Source organism: Ovis canadensis, chromosome 1 (assembly GCF_042477335.2).
Source record: "Ovis canadensis isolate MfBH-ARS-UI-01 breed Bighorn chromosome 1, ARS-UI_OviCan_v2, whole genome shotgun sequence".
In the NCBI taxonomy this organism is placed as follows: Eukaryota; Metazoa; Chordata; class Mammalia; order Artiodactyla; family Bovidae; genus Ovis; species Ovis canadensis.
This window is the reverse complement of record NC_091245.1, coordinates 230,230,070-230,250,356: the sequence shown is the minus strand read 5'-3', so window position 1 is coordinate 230,250,356 and position 20,287 is coordinate 230,230,070. Positions and strand designations below refer to the sequence as shown.

The following is a 20,287-nucleotide window of genomic DNA, read 5'->3' as shown; positions in this document are numbered from 1 at the left end:
CATTATTTGTAAAATGGTGATAATGATATCTTACCTAAAGTGTCTAATTAACTGCCTACTGTGTAGCAGATACTGAACAAAAACTATAATAACAATAACATGATCACTTTTCCTATTGGTCTCCCAGTGTAAGTGTTGAGCAAATGAAGATTTCTGTGAAACAGTCTGTAACTGTAAAATTCTATATACAAGTAAGCTATGACTATGCTTACTGAACAAGTGGATAAAACAAATGAACAAATAACTCCTATGAGTTTCATGATGTAGTTTAATTCAAAGATAGGGATGGGCAGAAAGGACATTACAAACTGAAAATCTCATCCTCAAATAATCAAAGTTGCTTGATAGTTTAAAATGTTTTATTATTCCTATATATTCTAAACTTCTTTCAATTACTTTCATAGAACTAATTCTTTAAATCTAATTCTTTAAATCTCATATGCAGATCCAGAAGATGGGGGAAGGGAAAGGTTGCAGTAAGCAGGCACATTGCTTGAAATTAATTGTGGCTAATGCAGAGCCTGATACCCATTTCAGTAAGTAAATGCATGCATAAAGCCAAATAGTGAATAAACTGCTACTAATAATTAGCAAGTCTGAGGTTCACAGGTATGATAAAGCTATGTACTTTTGTAGTTTAGAAAAAATATCACACACGCTTCATTTATGCAGTCATTAGAATTAACCTTCATTCTTTGGCAAGAGAGCTAAAAAGAACAGTGAGTATGAGGGTTTTTTCCCGTGTCCCCTTACAAAATATCTGAGATTCTTGACAACTAAGATACATACACATGTCATGGAGATATAAACTCCTTAAACTAAATGTTGATCAGAAGGGAATTTTCTATATAACTATTTGAGAAATCAAGTGAAAATTTAACATAGAATGCTCATATGTGATTTTCTTTGGAACTTCTTTCCATATAAACCAGTATATTGTTTGCAGGTTTATTTTTTAAATTATATTTTTATTACTAAAAAAGGAACAACAGTGATTAGGAACTTGGATTCAAATCTCAGCTCTTCCTTTAGTAAAGAAGTTAAGTAGTTTGGCCCAGGGTATTATTAATATTTAATTACCTCTGCATCCTTCAGTTTCTTCACTTTGTAAAATGGGAATAATAATAATATTCAACACACAGAGTAAATCAGATCATGAACATAAAAGATAGTATAACAGTGCTCAGTAAAGAATGGTTGTTATTATCTAAAATACCAGGTATTTTTATAATAATTTAATGAAATATATTTTGGTATGATGGCTCTCAGTACTACTTCATTTCCACTTTAATAAATATTTTGTACCTTAGTGAATGTCTTGCCAACAAGAGAGGGGAAGAAATGTTAAATCAGAAAAGAAAAGCAATTTAATATTTTGATACGTATTAACTGGTGTGAGAAAGGTAGACTGAGAAAAAAATTAAATAACAGCTTCTAAACCTTCGGTAAATATTTTAAAAGGCAACCTCTCTAATACAAGTAATAATGATATCAATCTTTCAGATTCAAACATTATGTCTTAAATTTCAGTAATTTTGCAATTTCCCACCGGGGAAGCCCAATATAAAGTATACTGAATATTTTCTTTCATCATTTCTGGACAACTCTGGACTATCAATATGAACATTTATGATTACCCTGGGCTATGATATTAAGCCTGAACACCTCCTTGTGTCTTTACTGAACATCTTTCAGCCTGCTGTCAGGCTGTAAGCTGTCCTCTCTGCCAGTGGTTAGGTGATTCCTTTTCATACCATTTATCAGATGCTTCTAAACTTCTCTGGGCTTTGAAATAAAAGTATACCAAAGTCCTTGAGCTATGAGTAAAATAAGAGCAAGCATTATCCCAGAGAAGGTATTTTGTGTTATAAAAGTGATTATTAACCTTTGATGCACAACTATTATATCTATTTTCTCTGCTCATAGCTCACTTTTTATCACTCTTCAGTTAGGAGTAAGTTCAAGATAGGTGACGTTTTTGAGAAAGTTAAGTTTAAGCCAAACCACGTTAATATGACAGCTGGAAAATAATTTTTTTTTCATAGACAAAACTCTAGATTTTAAAGAAATGCAAGATGCTTACGAGAACACATAACACTGAAGAGATGTTGAAACAACTAAGTGTGCGTAGTTCAAAGAGGCTTTAATGACTCTATCACGGAATTCCAGTAAATCCACTGCATCATTAAGAACATTACGAACCTAAACAAGGAAAAAGGAAATACCAACGAACAACATTAAAATACATCAAACTTTTACTTAGATAAGTTAGCAAGATTCTGAAACACACCCAAAAAGAAAAAAAATTAAAAGGCATTCTTGCTATCTAACCATAGAAAGAAGAATTTAATAGGAACCAGGCATACGATATCATATTTGGGTACAAAAATTGACCAACAAAAGTATAGATACAGAAAAGTTAGAAATTAGTAGAAAATGGTCTATAGAGATTTTTAATCTGAAAGCCAACGTGTATGATGTACCAGTGGTACAGTGTTAGAACAGTGAAGTATATAGTCAAAGAAGTATAGCCTATAGGAGCTGGAAAGAGATCAGATGATTTCTGCTCAAAATAGTGAGAATTCCTCTTTCTATGGCTAGGTTATACTTTAAAATTTAAGTTCTAAAAAAGAGATATAATAACTTCAAAAATCAAAAGTGGAGTAGGAGGTGTTAGTAAAGAAACTGACTGCATAGTGAAGAAGCCAACCTATACAGAGGGGTGGAAAATGTTTCCATATGTAAAAACACAGAGATAACATATAAGAAAACTAAGCACCAACCAACAGAGATGCGCCGATGATAATCAAAACTGTTATAAAAGTTTGTTGACTGAATAAAGTTTACAAGGATTTTAAAGTTTGGCAATACCAGCCAAAAATTTTGAAATTGACAGATAACCTACAACAAATTAAAAAATACATTGGGCAAGACAAATTTATGAAATCTCCGGTTAATACCAGAAGATATTAAATAAAGAGGTAAAAAATTGAAAGAGATTAATTATACCTAGAAGTTAATACTTCTCTAAATTTCCATCAAAATATTATCATCTTTCTAAATTGATATGACAATTATAGTATTAATGAAGAATAAAAGGCTATGGAAAAAAATAGGAAGATAAAGTCAAACTTCTTACAAGTACTTCCTCAAAGTACTTATAAGGCATATATTTTTATTACCTATTCCCTAACTCCTATTCCTATTAGTCATCACCATGCCAAGAGATAGCAGAATTATATACACACATAATCCTTGACCTAGCAATCTTACTTCTAGAATTCTATACCAAAATAAACAGGCAAAATTATGAAATAACATACAAATAGGCTCTTACTACATACATCATTACTGGTAATAGCAAAAGACTGGAAACAACCCATGTGTGTATCAATAAGGGATAGGCTGAATAAACTACATTCACAGAGTAGAATAACACATAGCTATAAAAAGGACTGAGTAATGTCTACGGAGTGATCTCCACAATACATTGTAAAATAAGAAGTGCAAGATGCAAATAGTATGTATAGTATGATACCTTTTATCTTATAAAGGGAAGGCTATGAAGATATATAGATTTATTCATATTAAAAAAACAAAAAATGTAAAACAATATTCAGCAATAATATTGAGATTATTATTTTAAATTATATTTTAGGGTATATTCTAGAATATATTAATGTCTTTAGGAACAAAAATTTTCTTGTAAGAGAAAAGTACTGCAAATAAAACAAATCAGAAGTAAAATGCCATAATCTTGAATTTGAACTTGAAAGCTCAGTACATACTCATGATATATTTTTATTGTTCAAAAAGTATATTTTATCTAGGAGTAAGGAACAAACCAATAGCAATGAGCATACCTAGAACTTGGATCATGGTATCTAGGTAGCATTCCCCTCCAAAAGGAACAAAGCCTTCTTTAAAAAATGGCTGATTCCAAGTTTGGAATAGGAAATGTATAAAAAACCTAGAACATCTTATCAGAAATGCAAGCAAGCTACTGAAATCATCCCAAATGAACACAGGAGTCAACTGGGCAAAGATGGAACCATTTGAGCATTAAAGAGAATAATGACTGCAATGGATTGAAATATACCAAAATTTTTAAATCTGCAAGTTTATAATAACATCATCATCAACACCAACAGAGAAACTCGTTGGGAATGCCAGGAAATGAACTCATTATTTGAAAACTGATAAATAAAGGAAAATAATCAGAATTTGTCTTACTTCAGGGTGACAAATAGTTGATTAGGCAAAGTCTATTACAGAAGGATTTTGGCTAACAAATGCAGAAGGAATGATAGAATCACAAGATGCAACTCCTGATAAGACACAATTCTAAATAAGTACCATCCTTGACTGCTAAAAATATTAAAGTAAAAACCTAATGGAAAACTATATGACAGGTGAATCAGACTTATAACACCTAAACACACTGATCAATCTCATCATAGTTAAGAGAGAGATAAGAAGACATATGTGTCTCAAGGCAACAGGAAGTACATAGCATCATGTACAAAGTATTCTTTATATATTTATCAAGGCTCTAAATCTAATCACGAGTATACAGGAAATACAGGAGCTAAATAAAAATGTCACATGTACTCATACCACAAGGATGCAAACAGAATAATGTGGGAAATCCAAAAGAGCAAATGACTTGGTTTCTTAAACAAACAAACAAATACATAAATGATGAGGAATTGATCCAGATTTTAAAAGACTGAAGAGAAAAATGAACTAAATGTAATGCGGGACTTTGTTTCCTAACACAAACCAACCAACCATAAATGTATGTATTAGAAAACAGCTAAAGACATGGGACAGACTTAGGAGACAACTAGAGAAATGTGAAATATTTACCATGATTATGTTAAAATAAAAATAGTCCTTATCTTTGGGACTTTTTTTTAAAGTCTTAATAAAAAGAAAGAAAAAGAACTGATAACATTTGCTTCACTCTTAGATGAATGTGGGAAATGACTGAAAAGGGAGTAGTAGTCTGATAGCAGGTGCTTCAAAGGAGCTGGAATCCTTTAGGGAAGAAGTTACTGTGGTCTGGGTTCAGCAATGAGGGGTTCAGTTCAGTTCAGTTGCTCAGTCGTGTCCGACTCTTTGTGACCCCATGAATCGCAGCACGCCAGGCCTCTCTGTCCATCACCAACTCCTGCAGTTCACTCAGACTCACGTCCATTGAGTCAGTGATGCCATCCAGCCATCTCATCCTCTGTTGTCCCCTTCTCCTCCTGCGCCCAATCCCTCCCAGCATCAGAGTCTTTTCCAATGAGTCAACTCTTCGCAAGAGGTGGCAAAGTACTGGAGTTTCAGCTTTAGCATCATTCCTTCCAAAGAAATCCCAGGGTTGATCTCCTTCAGAATGGACTGGTCGAATCTCCTTGCAGTCCAAGGGACTCTCAAGAGTCTTCTCCAACACCACAGTTCAAATGAGGGGTTAGGAGACACCTATATGACCCCCAGACCCAGATATTCTTGGCATAATGAAGAAAAACGCTTCTACTTATGAAGGCTGAAGGAGAAACACTGGCCTCAGGAGTCATTCAGTTTTTACTTAGGACAAAAATGTGAACTGTACTTTCAGTGAAAAGGCTACGCTCTGTCTGCAAGACCACAGGTAGGTGCTGCAGGTAGGTGTGTACTGCACAACTCTAGATCTAAGTGACGGGCCCCCTAGAACCAAGAGGGCCATGACTGAAGGTGGTGACCCTGTGGGTCTCTCTTTAAAGCCTACAGTGTTCTAGGTTTTTCTTTCAGGAGGGGAGAAGAGAGCTAACGCCAGGCCCCAGGCTTTGATTTAAGAGACCTGGATCAGGTCCCTAATCTTCGAGTCCTTTCTGCTCCATTAGTCTGCAGGAGGCCCTCTCAGCTCTGCTTCTGCCTCCCCACTTCTGGACCAGGAGTCAAGCAGGTTGGAGACTTCACGCCATACTCTGCTTCTTTATTCCATTTCTGGCCCACAGAGATGTTTATCCTATTTTTGAGTCCAGATAAATCTTTTAAAAATATATTTCATAAATTATTGATCTCCCTGGAGCCAAATGTATGCCTTATCCTTCCAAATATGAACTGATGACACCATTTTCACCAGAAGTCTGAGCTCCCAGAGACTTTTTAAAAAGACCCATAATGCCATCCTTTCCTAGAAACATTTGAAAGCTAATGGAATGAAATAAAAGTTTCTAAAGGAAGTTATATGGAGGTTTCTTTACAGCAACATGATACCCAGTGAAATAAACTGGCTGTTAACACAGGTTTAGGACAATTAATTCAATATTTAAAAAATCTGATTGTATGAGCTTCTGTCATTATTCAAATTACAGACAGATTTCTTAAAATTCACATTGGTCTAAAGCTTCATGTGGGGGAATTATCTTTTTTGTGAATCTGGAACACTAGAACACCAATAAAACATCCTGGCCATAATAACAAACAAAAGACACACTGATAATCGCTCTTATAATTTCAAAGTTATGGTGAATCCTACGTCAGAAATGTCCTGTGATGAATTTTAAAATGCACCCACATTTGCTCTGTTCAATTCAGGTCAGCTGCAGAATTAACCTGTTCATACTTGTATCACCTAATACTTTCACCTGAGCACAATATTTGACCCCCTCAGTCTGACCTAAGTCTGAAAATTCTGTTTCCACATTTCCAAATACACATTTAATCCTAAATATAGATATAGCCATAGCAATAGATACCATATATTTTTGTCTTACATACAAGATCTCATTTAATCATCAAAAACACTCTCTCGTTAACTTTTATCTTTACAGGAGATAGAGTGACTAAGAATTAAATAATTTTGAACTATGGCAATGTTCAAATTGTGTAAATGCCAAATCTGTGCCCCATGCTCAAGTGACAGTGGCAGGAAAGAGCAAATGAGAAACTTGAGACCTAAGGAATGCCTCATCTCTTCCACCTGTACCTTCTTCCCTTCTAGGCCCTTCCTCCCAGCAAAGACATCTACTCTCCTTTTGGGAAGAAATATGGCTAGAATTCAGCCTGGAGACAAGGCACAAATTAAGAAACCTTCTCACTCTTGGTTATTGTATCACATAAAAGCCGAGGTCCAGGGAGACAGGTAATGTCTTAGGGCAATGAAACCTATTACCAGGTAGCAACTGTCAGGTCAAGGTCTAGAGTTAACAATTAGGGCTCAACATGATCTCTGGTTTCTGAGTTAATGAAACACAAATCAACAGTCTACAAAGCTTCTAAGTAAACTGTGAAACCCTAAACCAGGCAAACAAAAAGTTGTGGCTATTGTTCCTATTGGAATCTATGGCTCCATCTTAACAACATTAAGTGTGCTGTTAAAATGTACAGACTCCAGAAAGGAAATCCTTCCAAGTGGGAGATCTTCCCCAAAAGGCAAGCTAGAGTTGCCAAATTAACCACGCTTTTACTTCAGTGCTAAAACAAAGAATTCTCAGGATATTCCTGGCCAGCTGGGCTTTTGTTATGGACCTTGTAGTCACAGTGTGCTTTTTCCTTCACCCATTCTCCAAACTGTTTTCATTCCAGCTGCCCTGTATTCCCTTCATCATTATAAATTGGGAAGGTGATGGGGAGGAGGAGAATAATTAAAACTCATATTTATTTAGTTTTCCAGACCAAAGAGTTAGATGAGTTGGATGAGTCTAGGTTATCATCTTTTAGAGGGGATGGGTTTGCTTTCCAAAGCAAATGGAATAGCTGCATTAGTTAAGTAGAGCACTTCTGAATTATACGTATACATGAATAAGGGTAAGCATTAATATGTGTTGTGACTAGACTGTAAAGGGTTTAGTGATTTCCACCTACTGGTATTCACATCCTTATGTAAGTCTCTCCACTTGTGTGTGAATTAGACCTCATAGCTCACTTCTAATGATCAGAAAAAGGCTAAAATGATGAGATGACACTTCTAAGTTGAGGTTATAAAGAACTGTGATTTATGTTTCACTCACACGCTCTGTGCCCTTCACAACTGCTCTCACAAAGCTGCCAGGTTGTGAGCTGCCCAGTGGAGAGGCTACATGTAAGGAACTGAGGGAGGCCTCCAGACAATTGCCAACAAGAAACTGAGGCCCTCAGTTCAACGGCCCTTGAAAAATGGAAGCCTGCCAACAACCATATTGGTGAGCTTGGAACCAAGTCCTCTCCAGTTGAGGATGCTTCAGGTGCTACTAAAAACCCTGGCCAACACCTTAATTGCAGCCTTGTGAGAAACTCTGTGTCAGAAGATTTACTAAGCCATGCCTGGATTCTTGACCCAAAGAAACTAAGAGAAAATAAATATTGCTGTTTTAAACCACTAAGTTTATTTATTAGGCAGTCATCAATAACTAATAGTTATAGTTGCTAAGTAGCTAAAAGATAAGACTATATGGATAGCTGTTGGTTTCTGTCTGCCCAGAATCAAATGCTATCTTTTCTAGTAATTATGCCTTGGTTTTCCTTTGGGGAACCATACCCATTATTCTAAGTGACTAAGTGGTTTTGATGGGGTTGATTCCATTCCCTCCAACTCCCAGCTAAATATACTTGACCCAGACTTGGCCCATGAAATCCAATGCTGAGACTTCTGCTGAAATTACTAGGGGGCTAGAGGGAAAAGCACTCTTTCTGTTGGGCTTGAAGCTGGTAGAATGTAAGCCAAAGGAGACACAGCCTTTGTACAAATGAAGCCAATACAGAAAAAAGGAGAGTACAGGAAGAGAAAGTGATGGATGGAAGTCCAGTTGACCTTATTTAAGCCTCTGGATCCAATAACACCTCATCAGTCTATCTCTTGACTTCACATGGACCAATAAATTTCTTTTGTTTCTTTATTCTTTACCTTCATTTAATCAATCTGAGATAAATTTATGAAAAAAAATTTCAACATATTAATCCAGAAGGTCCCATGAGAACAGGAACCAAATCTGTCTTATTCAAAACTGTATCACCCATTGCCTAGCTCAAGGCATTGCAAGTAGGTTACCAAATGAGTAAATGAAACTGTTGTTAAAAAAAAAAAAAAAAAAAAAAACTATGGATAGACCCAGCCTAGCAAAAATGCAATATAAATGTCTTAGAGTCATTGAGAGGAAGATCCTTTTACAAAAGTAAAAATAGTGTTCTGCTTCTAAAGCTTTGAAAGATTATTTCTAAACATTATTTTAAGTATAAAGACAATTCAGTTTAGAGAAGCTATTTAAAAACCTCACTGTTCATCTCATCTGATGTAAAAATCCTCTAATTCTAAGATGACTCCTTTTTTTATGAAAGAAAAATTTCTCTTTTTAAATATATTCTCATCTTGGGGCATTTCTGAAATTAAGGCAATATTATATTAGCTAGCCCCAATCTTCTGTATTTCCTGTAAATGAGTAGTTAGATCTATTTGATAGTATAAATATATATTTTTGTTAGTTAGCCTGGGAACCAAGACATTATTTATAGTACTGTGTCTGTGATAAGGAATGCATTGTGAGTTCTAGTCAGCTGACTTGGGGACACAGTTTTATTCATATAGGGCATGCTGCTGCTAAGTTGCTTCATTGTGTCCGACTATGTGCAACCCCATAGATGGCAGCCCACCAGGCTCTGCCATCCCTGGGATTCTCCAGGCAAGAACACTGGAGTGGGTTGCCATTTCCTTCTCCAATGCATGAAAGTGAAAATTGAAAGTGAAGTCGCTTAGTCATGTCTGACTCTTAGCGACCTCATGGACTGCAGCCCACCAGGCTCCCCTGTCCATGGGATTTTCCAGGCAAGAGTAATGGAGTGGGTTGCCACTGCCTTCTCCGGGTCACTCCTGAGCAATTTGTAGATACCCAAAGCAGCGATGGCAGCCCACTCCAGTACTCTTGCCTAGAAAATCCCATGGACGGAGGAGCCTGGTAGGCTGCAGTCCATAGAGTCGCAAAGAGTCAGACACAACTGAGCGACTTCACTTTCACTTTTCACTTTCACGCACTGGAGAAGGAAATGGCAATTCACTCCAGTATTCTTGCCTGGGAAATCCCATCGACAGAGGAACCTAGAAGGCTATAGTCCATGGGGTCACAGAGAGTTTGACATGAATGGCAACCCACTCCAGTGTTCTTGCCTGGAGAATCCCAGGGATGGCAGAGCCTGGTGGGCTGCCATCTATGGGGCTGCACAGAGTTGGACACGACTGAAGCGACTTAGCAGCAGCATGCCCTATATGAATAAAACTGTGTCCCCAAGTCAGCTGACTAGAACTCACAATGCATTCCTTATCACAGACACAAAACTATAAATAATGTCTTGGTTCCCAGGCTAACTAACAAAAATATATATTTATACTATCAAATAGATCTAACTACTCATTTACAGGAAATACAGAAGACAGAGAAGTACGTTAAACCAAACCATGGGGATACTGTCAGCAAAAGTCCAGACTCTGGAGACAAACAATTAATTTGGTGTCTTCAACAGATAAACTGCAGGGGGAAAAAATAAAGATGGAAGGGTTATCTATAGACTAAAAGATACTTAAAACATATATCAATGAATTGTAACATGTAAACCATTTTGGATCCTAATTCAAACAAAAACAAACCTTTAAAAATGTGATGTGGAGTAAACAATTGAAAATTTGATTTTAGATATTCCTTTGATAATATTAAGGAATTAGTATTTTTAAGATACAACGGTATTGTGGGTATGTAAAAAAAAAAACAGTCCTTATCTTTTAGTTGTATATATTGAAATTCTTGCAGTTGAAATGATATCTAAATTTTCTTCAAAATAACTGGGGCAGGAGAAAAGTACATATGGACATGAATGGGGCAGGCTTGATCATGGGCAGAGGGTTGTTGCGGCTGGGAGATGAGTACAAAGAGATTCATTATATTATTGTCTCTATTTTTGGGTGTTTTAAATTCTCTATAAGTTTAAAATTTTTTAAATAAGAAAGTAGAATAAAGAAAACGTATAAGTTACCTAATTATTATCACTAATGACCCTACTGTCCAAATTTTAAAATCTGGATACTCAGCCTACAGAATACTTGAACAGATCCAGTCAAGAAATCACAAGGTATGTTTTCAAATTTTTATAGTTATTACAATCATCTAAATTCTGAACACTGAAGATAGAGGCAACTGATAAGGACACCAGAAAGAAAGGGAAGAAGGTAGAGCTCCCTTTACTTTGGCAGCTGGTTTGCCATGAACACATCATCTTTGGCTACTCCTACCTTTCATCAACTAACTTTTAAAATATTTGTCAAGCTCTTATTACATGTGAGGCACTGGGCTAGGCACCATACGGAGATCCATGCCCTTAAGAAGCTTCAATTCAGTTCAGTTCAGTCACTCAGTCCTGTCTGACTCTTTGCGACACCATGAACCACAGCACGCCAGGCCTCCCTGTCCATCACCAACTCTCGGAGTTCACTCAAACTCACATCCACAGAGTTGGTGATGCCATCCAGCCATCTCATCCTCTGTTGTCTCCTTCTCCTCCTGCCCCCAATCCCTCCCAGCATCAAAGTCTTTTCCAATGAGTCAACTCTCCACATCAGATGGCCAAAGTGCTGGAGTTTGAGCTTCAGCATCAGTCCTTCCAATGAACACCCAGGGCTGATCTCTTTTAAGATGGACTGGTTGGATCTCCCTGCAGTCCAAGGGACTCTCAGGAGTCTTCTCCAACACCACAGTTCAAAAGCATCAATTCTTCGGTGCTCAGCTTTCTTCACAGTCCAACTCTCACATCCATACATGACCACAGGAAAAACCATAGCCTTGACTAGACGGACCTTAGTCGGTAAAGTAATGTCTTTGCTTTTGAATATACTGTGTAGGTTGGTCATAACTTTTCTTCCAAGGAGTAAGCATCTTTTAATTTCATGGCTATAATCACCATCTGCAGTGCTTTGATGCTTTCCTCTTTCACTTTCATCAAGAGGCTTTTTAGCTCCTCTTCATGGGAAATAGATGGGGAAACAGTGGAAACAGTGTCAGACTTTATTTAGGGGCTCCAAAATCACTGCAGATGGTGATTATAGCCATGAAATTAAAAGATGCTTACTCCTTGGAAGAAAAGTTATGACCAACCTACACAGTATATTCAAAAGCAAAGACATTACTTTGCCGACTAAGGTCCATCTAGTCAAGGCTATGGTTTTTCCTGTGGTCATGTATGGATGTGAGAGTTGGACTGTGAAGAAAGCTGAGCACCAAAAAATTGATGCTTTTGAACTGTGGTGTTGGAGAAGACTCCTGAGAGTCCCTTGGACTGCAAGGAGATCCAACCAGTCCATTCTGAAAGAGATCAACCCTGGGATTTCTTTGGAAGGAATGATGCTAAAGCTGAAACTCCAGTACTTTGGCTACCTCATGCAAAGAGTTGACTCACTGGAAAAGACTCTGATGCTGGGAGGGATTGGGGACAGGAGGAGAAGGGGACGACCGAGGATGAGATGGCCGGATGGCATCATGGACTCGATGGATGTGAGTCTGAGTGAACTCCAGGAGATGGTGATGGACAGGGAGGCCTGGTGTGCTGCGATTCATGGGGTCACAAACAGTTGGACAAGATTGAGTGACTGAACTGAACTGAACTGATGAGACCAGATGCCATGATCTTAGTTTTCTGAATGTTGAGGTTTAAGCCAACTCTTTCACTCTCCTCTTTCACTTTCATCAAGAGGCTTTTTAGTTCCTCTTCACTTTCTGCCTAGGTGGTGTCATCTGCATATCTGAGGTTATTGATATTTCTCCTGGCAATCTTGATTGCAGCTTGTGCTTCTTCCAGCCCAGAGTTTCTCATGATGTACTCTGCATATAAGTTAAATAAGCAGGGTGACAATATACAGCCTTGATGTACTCCTTTTCCTATTTGGAACCAGTCTGTTGTTCCAAGTCCAGTTCTAACTGTTGCTTCCTGACCTTGCCTTGAGAACCCCATGAACAGTATTAAAAGGCAAAATGGTAGGATACTGAAAGGGGAACTCCCCAGGTTGGTAGGTGCCCAATATGCTACTGAAGATCAGTGGAGAAATAACTCCAGAAAGAATGAAGGGATGGAGCCAAAGAAAAAACAATACCCAGTTGTGGATGTGACCGGTGATAGAAGCAAGGTCTGATGCTGTAAAGAGCAATATTGCATAGGAACCCGGAATGTCAGGTCCATGAATCAAGGCAAATTGGAAGTGGTCAAATAGGAGATGGCAAGAGTGAACGTCAACATTCTAGGAATCAGCGAACTAAAATGGACTGGAATGGGTGAATTTAACTCAGATGACCATTATATCTACTACTGCTGGCAGAAATCCCTTAGAAGAAACGGAGCAGCCATCGTGGTCCACAAAAGAGTGTGAAATGCAGTACTTGGATGCAATCTCAAAAATGACAGAATGATCTCTGTTCATTTCCAAGGCAAACCATCCAATATCACCATAATCTAAGCCTACACCCCAACCAGTAACACTGAAGAAGCTGAAGTTGAACGGTTCTATGAAGACCTACAAGACCTTTTAGAACTAACACCCAAAAAAGATGTCCTTTTCATTATAGGGGACTGGAATGCAAAAGTAGGAAGTCAGGACACACGTGGAGTAACAGGCAAATTTGGCCTTGGAGTACGGAATGAAGTAGGGCAAAGAACGCACTGGTCATAGCAAACACCCTCTTCCAACAACACATGAGAAGACTCTACATCTTCTGGTGATGGACATCACCAGATGGTCAACACCGAAATCAGACTGATTATATTCTTTGTAGCCATAGATGGAGAAGCTCTATACAGTCAGCAAAAACAAGACCAGGAGCTGACTGTGGCTCAGATCATGAACTCCTTATTGCCAAATTCAGACTCAAATTAAACAAAGTGGGAAAAACCACTAGACCATTCAGGTATGACCTAAATCAAATCCCTTATGATTATATAGTGGAAGTGAGAAATAGATTTAAGGGACTAGATCTGATAGAGTGCCTGATGAACTATGAAAGGAGGTTCATGACATTGTATAGGAGACAGGGATCAAGACCATCCCCATGGAAAAGAAATACAAAAAAGCAAAATGGCTGTCTGGGGAGGCCTTACAAATAGCTGTGAAAAGAAGAGAACGTGAATGTGAAATCGCTTAGTCGTGTCCGACTCTTTGCGACCCCATGGACTGTAGCCCACCAGGCTCCTCCATCCATGGGATTCTCCAGGCAAGAATACGGAAGTGGGTTGGCATTTCCTTCTCCAGGGGATCTTCCCGACCCAGAGATTGAACCCAGGTCTCCCACATTGCAGGCAGAAGCTTTAACCTCTGAGGCACCAGGAAAGCCTGATACTGAACCACTGGCTAAAATCCATGAGCCTTATTCTTCCACCATGGAAATCAAGACTGGACAAAGTGCTGCTCTGAACTTAGAAGGGGACAAATTTACTCTTTTCCATCCCATCTGGACACACATCAGAATCCTCTGGAGCTCAAAAACACAAAACTGGCCATTCTCCCCCACCCCTAACTACCAAAATAGAATTCCTGTTTAAGAGGGAGTGGGCTGTAGTTTAAAGAGATGTGTGTGGATTTTGTTGAGAATTGCGGATTGAGTCATTCATTAGTTCACACTAAGAACTTTGCCAGGTATTTCACATATGTTATTCTGTGTTTTATGACTGAATTCAGACATAGAATTCAGAAAAGAAGAGAAGTGAAAAGCAAAGGAGAAAAGGAAAGATATAAGGATCTGAATGCAGAGTTCCAAAGAATAGCAAGGAGAGATAAGAAAGCCTTCCTTAGCAATCAATGCAAAGAAATAGAGGAAAAAACAGAATGGAAAAGACTAGAGATCTCTTCAAGAAAATTAGAGATACCAAGGGAACATTTCATGCTCTATACTAATGGTATAATTAGTATCTTTCTAATATGATTGAATTTTAATAAACATGATTTAAATATAATCAGTTCAGTTCAGTCACTCAGTTATGTCCAACTCTTTGCGACCCATGAACTGTAGCACCAGACTTCCCTGTTCATCACCAATCCCTGGAGCTTGCTCAAACTCATGTCCCTCAAGTCAATGATACCATAACAAACAAAGATAATTCCATATTCTGTATTGTAAACTGAATATGTTGGGGGGAGGAAGCAGATTTAATCAACTATGAAACATAATCATACCTGCATGGTCCTTCTTTTAGTTAATGTTACTTGAAAATTCTTCCACTCCCAGCGTTGCTCCACCACATGTGCAAAAACAACGTGTCCATTTCCACAGGCTCCAGCAATCTGGGTGCCATCAATTGACCATGCAATATTAAATATGCTACCAGTGTTGGGTTTTTCTAAAGCATATGACCACTGGGGAAGAAAGAACATAACAGAATCAAATTATTTTAAAATAGTTTAAAGAAGTTTTAAATTGGGCATATGTTAACATAGTAAGATGATTTTTTAAAAGAACATGTCTTTATTGCAGAATTAATAAGGAATATTTTTCTTAATAAAATGATAGTGTACTGAGTGGAAGATAAAGACATGATTTTTTTTTCTAAGTACATAGTAGAATACATGATGTGATAAGAGTATAAAATCTCTTAAGAACTGTAGAACACTCACACCATTTCGATTTGCATCATTTGATTCACTTTTAAGCAGTTAATACTCAATGGGTAAATACAAACATTCCAGAGGGAAAAAAATAAAGACATCTTACTATTAATTCATAAGGATTTCTACAGTCCCTACACCTAAAATTTTACTACAGTATTTTAGTAATTGTCATATTGAAACTAAACACACAATGTGACTAAAGCATCTCTAATACATCTTAAACCATGAAAATACAAGTAAATAGATTTTTCCTTTTTTTATTCACGGTGCAGTATGACATTTTATAGAATCTGTTTGAGAAAGCAATCTAGCAAAATCAATAAGCATCAACTGGATGAAAAACTCTTGTGCGTGTCAGTGTGAATGAGATAGTAAGAAAAAAAACTTTTACAAAAATGATATTATATGCATTTTCTTTCATTCTTCAGATGAAATATACACTTACTGAAAGGATGATTTGGCTAAATTTACTTATACTTTCTTTCGATTCTTCCACTCTTACTATGATTTTAAAAATACCCAAAAACCAACCACCCAGAAAAATCTTACTAACTTAATATTAGCTTCAGGTGTGCAACATAGAGATTCAAAATTTTTATAAGTTATATTCCATTTAAAATTTCTATAAAATACTGGCTGCATTCCCTTTGTCATTTGTGCTTTCAAAGAGATTCAAAGCTCTAAGTATCTTTTCTTCTCCAAATAAGCCATGGAACACTGGATGCATATTTGCATTTCTAACCATGAGAAAGAAACTAGGCAGTCTCTCTGGATGTAATTTACTGATGCTAGCAGCAGCAGCAGCAGCAGCGGCAACAGCAAGAACCCTGAAGATTATCCCTCTCACTTATGCTTATCTCTTTCTTTGATAACTACCCCTTCTTTGAAGGCAGTGTTATTCAAAATGTGCTCAAGCCAGCACCATCTATATCATCTGTCATCTTGTTAGAAATGCCAATTATATGCTCTATATCATCCTATTGAATCTAAGAGGCAAGAGGACCAAGAAACTTTTTCTTGTTAGTCTATTCTTTAAAATACAGTTGATTTGCAATGCTGTGTTAATTTCTACTGTACAGCAAAGTGATTCAGTTATACATATTCACTCTATTTTTAATATTCATTTTGATTATGGTTTATCATGGCATACTGAATATAGTTCTCTGTGCTATACAGTAGGACCTTCTTGTTTATCCATTCTAAATGTAATAGTTTGCAGCTGTCAACTCCAAACTCCCGGTTCTTCCCTCTCCCCCCCTCCCCACCTTTGGCAACCACAAGCTGGTTCTCTGTGAACCTGCTTCTGTTTCGTAGATATGTTCATTTGTGCCGTATTTTAGATTCCACATATAAATGATATCATACAGTATTTGTCTTTCCTTCCTGACTTACTTCACTTAGTATAATAATCTCTTAGTATAATAATCTCTAGTTGCATCCATGTTTCTGCAAATGGCATTATTTTGCTCATTTTTATGGCTGAGTAGTAGTCCATTGGAGAAGGCAATGGCACCCCACTCCAGTACTCTTGCCTGGAAAATCCATGGACGGAGGAGCCTGGTGGGCTGCCGCCTATGGGGTTGCACAGAGTCGGACACGATTAAAGCGACTTAGCAGCAGCAGCAGCAGTAGTATTCCATTGTGTATATAGATAGATATATAGATGACAGATAGATAAACACATCTTTATCCATTCTTATGTCAATGGACATTACGTTCGTTCAGGAAACTTTTAACAAGCACTTCAAGAATCTTAAGCATTGTAAAGTTAGGACACTGGTTCTGAACTCTGGTTGTACATTAGAATTATCTGGGGAGCTTTAAAAAAAAAAAAAACCAAAACCCAGAAATGCAACCAACTAAACCTAGAATTTGAGTGGAGCCTGGGTATGTTCTTAAAAGTTCTCTAGGTGATTTTAATGTAGAGACACTATTCTAAAAGAAAAGCAAAACCCATGATTTCCTTTAAGACTATCATTAGCTGCTGGCTCACTGTTAATACCATGACAATTCATTTGCTAACGCTTGAGAAAATTACACGACCTTTGCTTTATCCTCTAAACTAGCTTCTCTTTGTTATATATATTTTTTCTTACATTCATCAAGCTTTTTCTTTGAAACGTCTTATTAGAATTTCAAATAAAGTATATTAGGAAGAGTAATATAAAGCAGTGGTTCTCAAACTTTAATGTGTATTATTATAGAATTACTTAGAGTCCACGGAGTCGCAGAGTCAGACACGACTGAGCAACTGAACTGAACTGAAGAGGGATTGTTAAAATAAATTGCTGAGCTCCACCCCAGTCTCTCTGATTTAGTAGATCTAGGGTGAGGCCAAAGTACTTGCATTCTAACAAGTTCACAGGTGGTGTTAAAGCTTCTGGTCCAGCAACCACACTTTTGAGAATGGCTGGTATAATGAACACTCATTACTCAGCTTCCACTTAGCAACTAATGGGTAATTCTTATCTCATGTGTACCACCATCATGGCCCAGATCTTTCTGAGCAATCCCTGATATCATTTATAATTTCATCATGAAGAATGTCAGTATATATCACTAAAAACATAAATTTTTAAAAATCCAACCTCAATATCATTATTAAACCTAAAAACAATGAACAATAACTCCTTAATATTATCAAAGTACCTAGTCACTGTTCAAATTTTTCCAGTTGTCCTTTTTTGCCTTCAGTTTGCTGGAATCGAGATGCAAATAAAGTATAATCATTTTGATTGGTTGAGAAGTCTGTTAGACTTCTTTTGATCTATGTTCCCCTTACACATGTTCTTTCCCCTTGCAATTTTCTGTGGCTGAAGAAACTGGGTCATGTCCTGTAGGCTTGAATTTACCATCTGCATTCTTGTGGGGTTAACATGTTACTCTGTCCTCTTTATTTCCTGTTAATTGATAGTTAGATCTAGAGTCTTGATCAGATTCAAGTTTGATTTTTTGGCAAGAAAACTTCATAAGTGATGTTGTGTTCTTCCAGCAGGAAGCATTTAATGTCTAAATGTCTTTTTATGTTAGTCAGAAATGATGATCATTGCCTAGGTGAACTAATTCATGTGCAGTTGCAAAATGGCAATATTACAATCCTTCTTGGGATTCCCTGGTAATTTACAATCTTTCTTCACTTACTAACTGTAATAGTTCTACAAAAAGAAACATCTCCTCAACTATTTGGTTACCTTGGGATATAGTTCATATATCAAAGCACAGAATAAATTCTTGACTATTTCCCATTAATTATTAGTTTTCAAAAATACAAATTTGAATAGTGACTGGATAATTAAGAAATTACTATTAATTGTTTTTAGGCTTAACAACGGTATTGAGTTATGTTAAAAAGTCTTTGTGCTAGACTTTCAGTCTAACTTTCAGCTAAATATCTACTGAAAAATTTAGTGATGAAATGATATGTCAAGGATTTGCTCAAAAATGAGCCAGTAGGTGATGGTATGATGAGGCAAGAATCAACCATTAGGTAATAATTGTTAGGTAATGGGTGAAGTCGCTCAGTTGTGTCCAACTCTTTGCGACCCAGTGGACTGTAGCCCACCAGGCTCCTCCATCCATGGGATTCTCCAGGCAAGAATACTGGAGTGTGTTGCGATTTCCTTCTCCAGGGGATCTTCCCGACCCAGGGATCGAACCCAGGTCTCCTGCATTGTAGGCAGACACTTTAACCTCTGAGCCACCAGGGAAGCAGACATTTATTACACTAGTTGGTTCCCCTGTAACCTCCAAATGGTAACTAAGAAATCTGATTGCTTAGTATCATGAACTCATTAATTTTAACGTTTGATGTGTTTCAATCAATATAATGCTCCAATTAGCTCAGTATTAACCAGTGGGATTCTCTTTCAGTTAGTCTTTAGACTATTTGACAATATCCTGTAGTCTTTGATCACTTTCCTTACTTGATACAAGGACAAAATGTTCCAGACTCATTTTTATATTTCCTGCCCCACACCTGGCATTCATCTTTTCTTCAGTGAGTCATGGTTCACTTTATGGAAATGTGGAAAATGGTACTGAAAAAACCCCCACAAATGCTAAGGGTGTCTACTGTTACTGAGTTGATCATTTAAGTCTTTTCTAGGCCTTTAAAACAGACAGCACTAGGGCATTTTTTCAATAACTCAAACTTAAACTTCCAATTCAAAGCCAGGAAATTAATGTAGGATTTCTGTTTACCCTCTCCAATCTTACCTCCATATCTCCTTTCACTTGGCCAAAAACCCCAGTTAAGAGCATCAATGTAAGTAAATACTCAGGATAACAATATCAATACCACAAAGCAAACAGTTACAAATGAGCTTTAAAATTTCTTTTTTCATTCTTTTGCCCTTAAATTTCCATTTTAAAAAATTTAAATTTATTGAGATAATTTCACTTATGAAATTCTCCCTTTTAAAGTAGAGAATTCAGTGGTTTTTTAGTATAGTCACAGTTGTAACCATTACCACTACTAACTTCAGAACATGTTTATCACCACAAAAAGAAACCCATACCCATTAGCAGACATTCCCATCCATGCCACCGCCCCCGCCCCCACCCCAAGCTCTGGCAACCACTAATCAACTTTCATTTTCTATTCTGGCCATTTCATGTAAATGAAATAATACACTATGTGATCTTTTATGATTGGCTTATTTATCTTAACATAATATTTTTAATGTTCATCCATGTTGTAGCATGTATCAG

The 20,287-nt window shown here is 37.1% G+C and overlaps 1 protein-coding gene across 6 annotated transcripts in view; it reads right to left on the bottom strand.

Moving 5' to 3' along the window:
- Window positions 1-20,287, bottom strand: part of IFT80 (intraflagellar transport 80) — a 133,780-nt gene that overhangs the window by 46,397 nt on the left and 67,096 nt on the right. For all 6 annotated transcript variants that reach the window (XM_069561454.1, XM_069561430.1, XM_069561465.1 and 3 more), the window contains 2 exons: window positions 15,146-15,325; window positions 2,084-2,202 (listed from right to left, as the gene is read on the bottom strand). In XM_069561454.1, coding sequence (XP_069417555.1) covers window positions 2,084-2,202; window positions 15,146-15,325 — 299 coding nt within the window. The remainder of the gene's footprint in view (window positions 1-2,083; window positions 2,203-15,145; window positions 15,326-20,287) is intronic.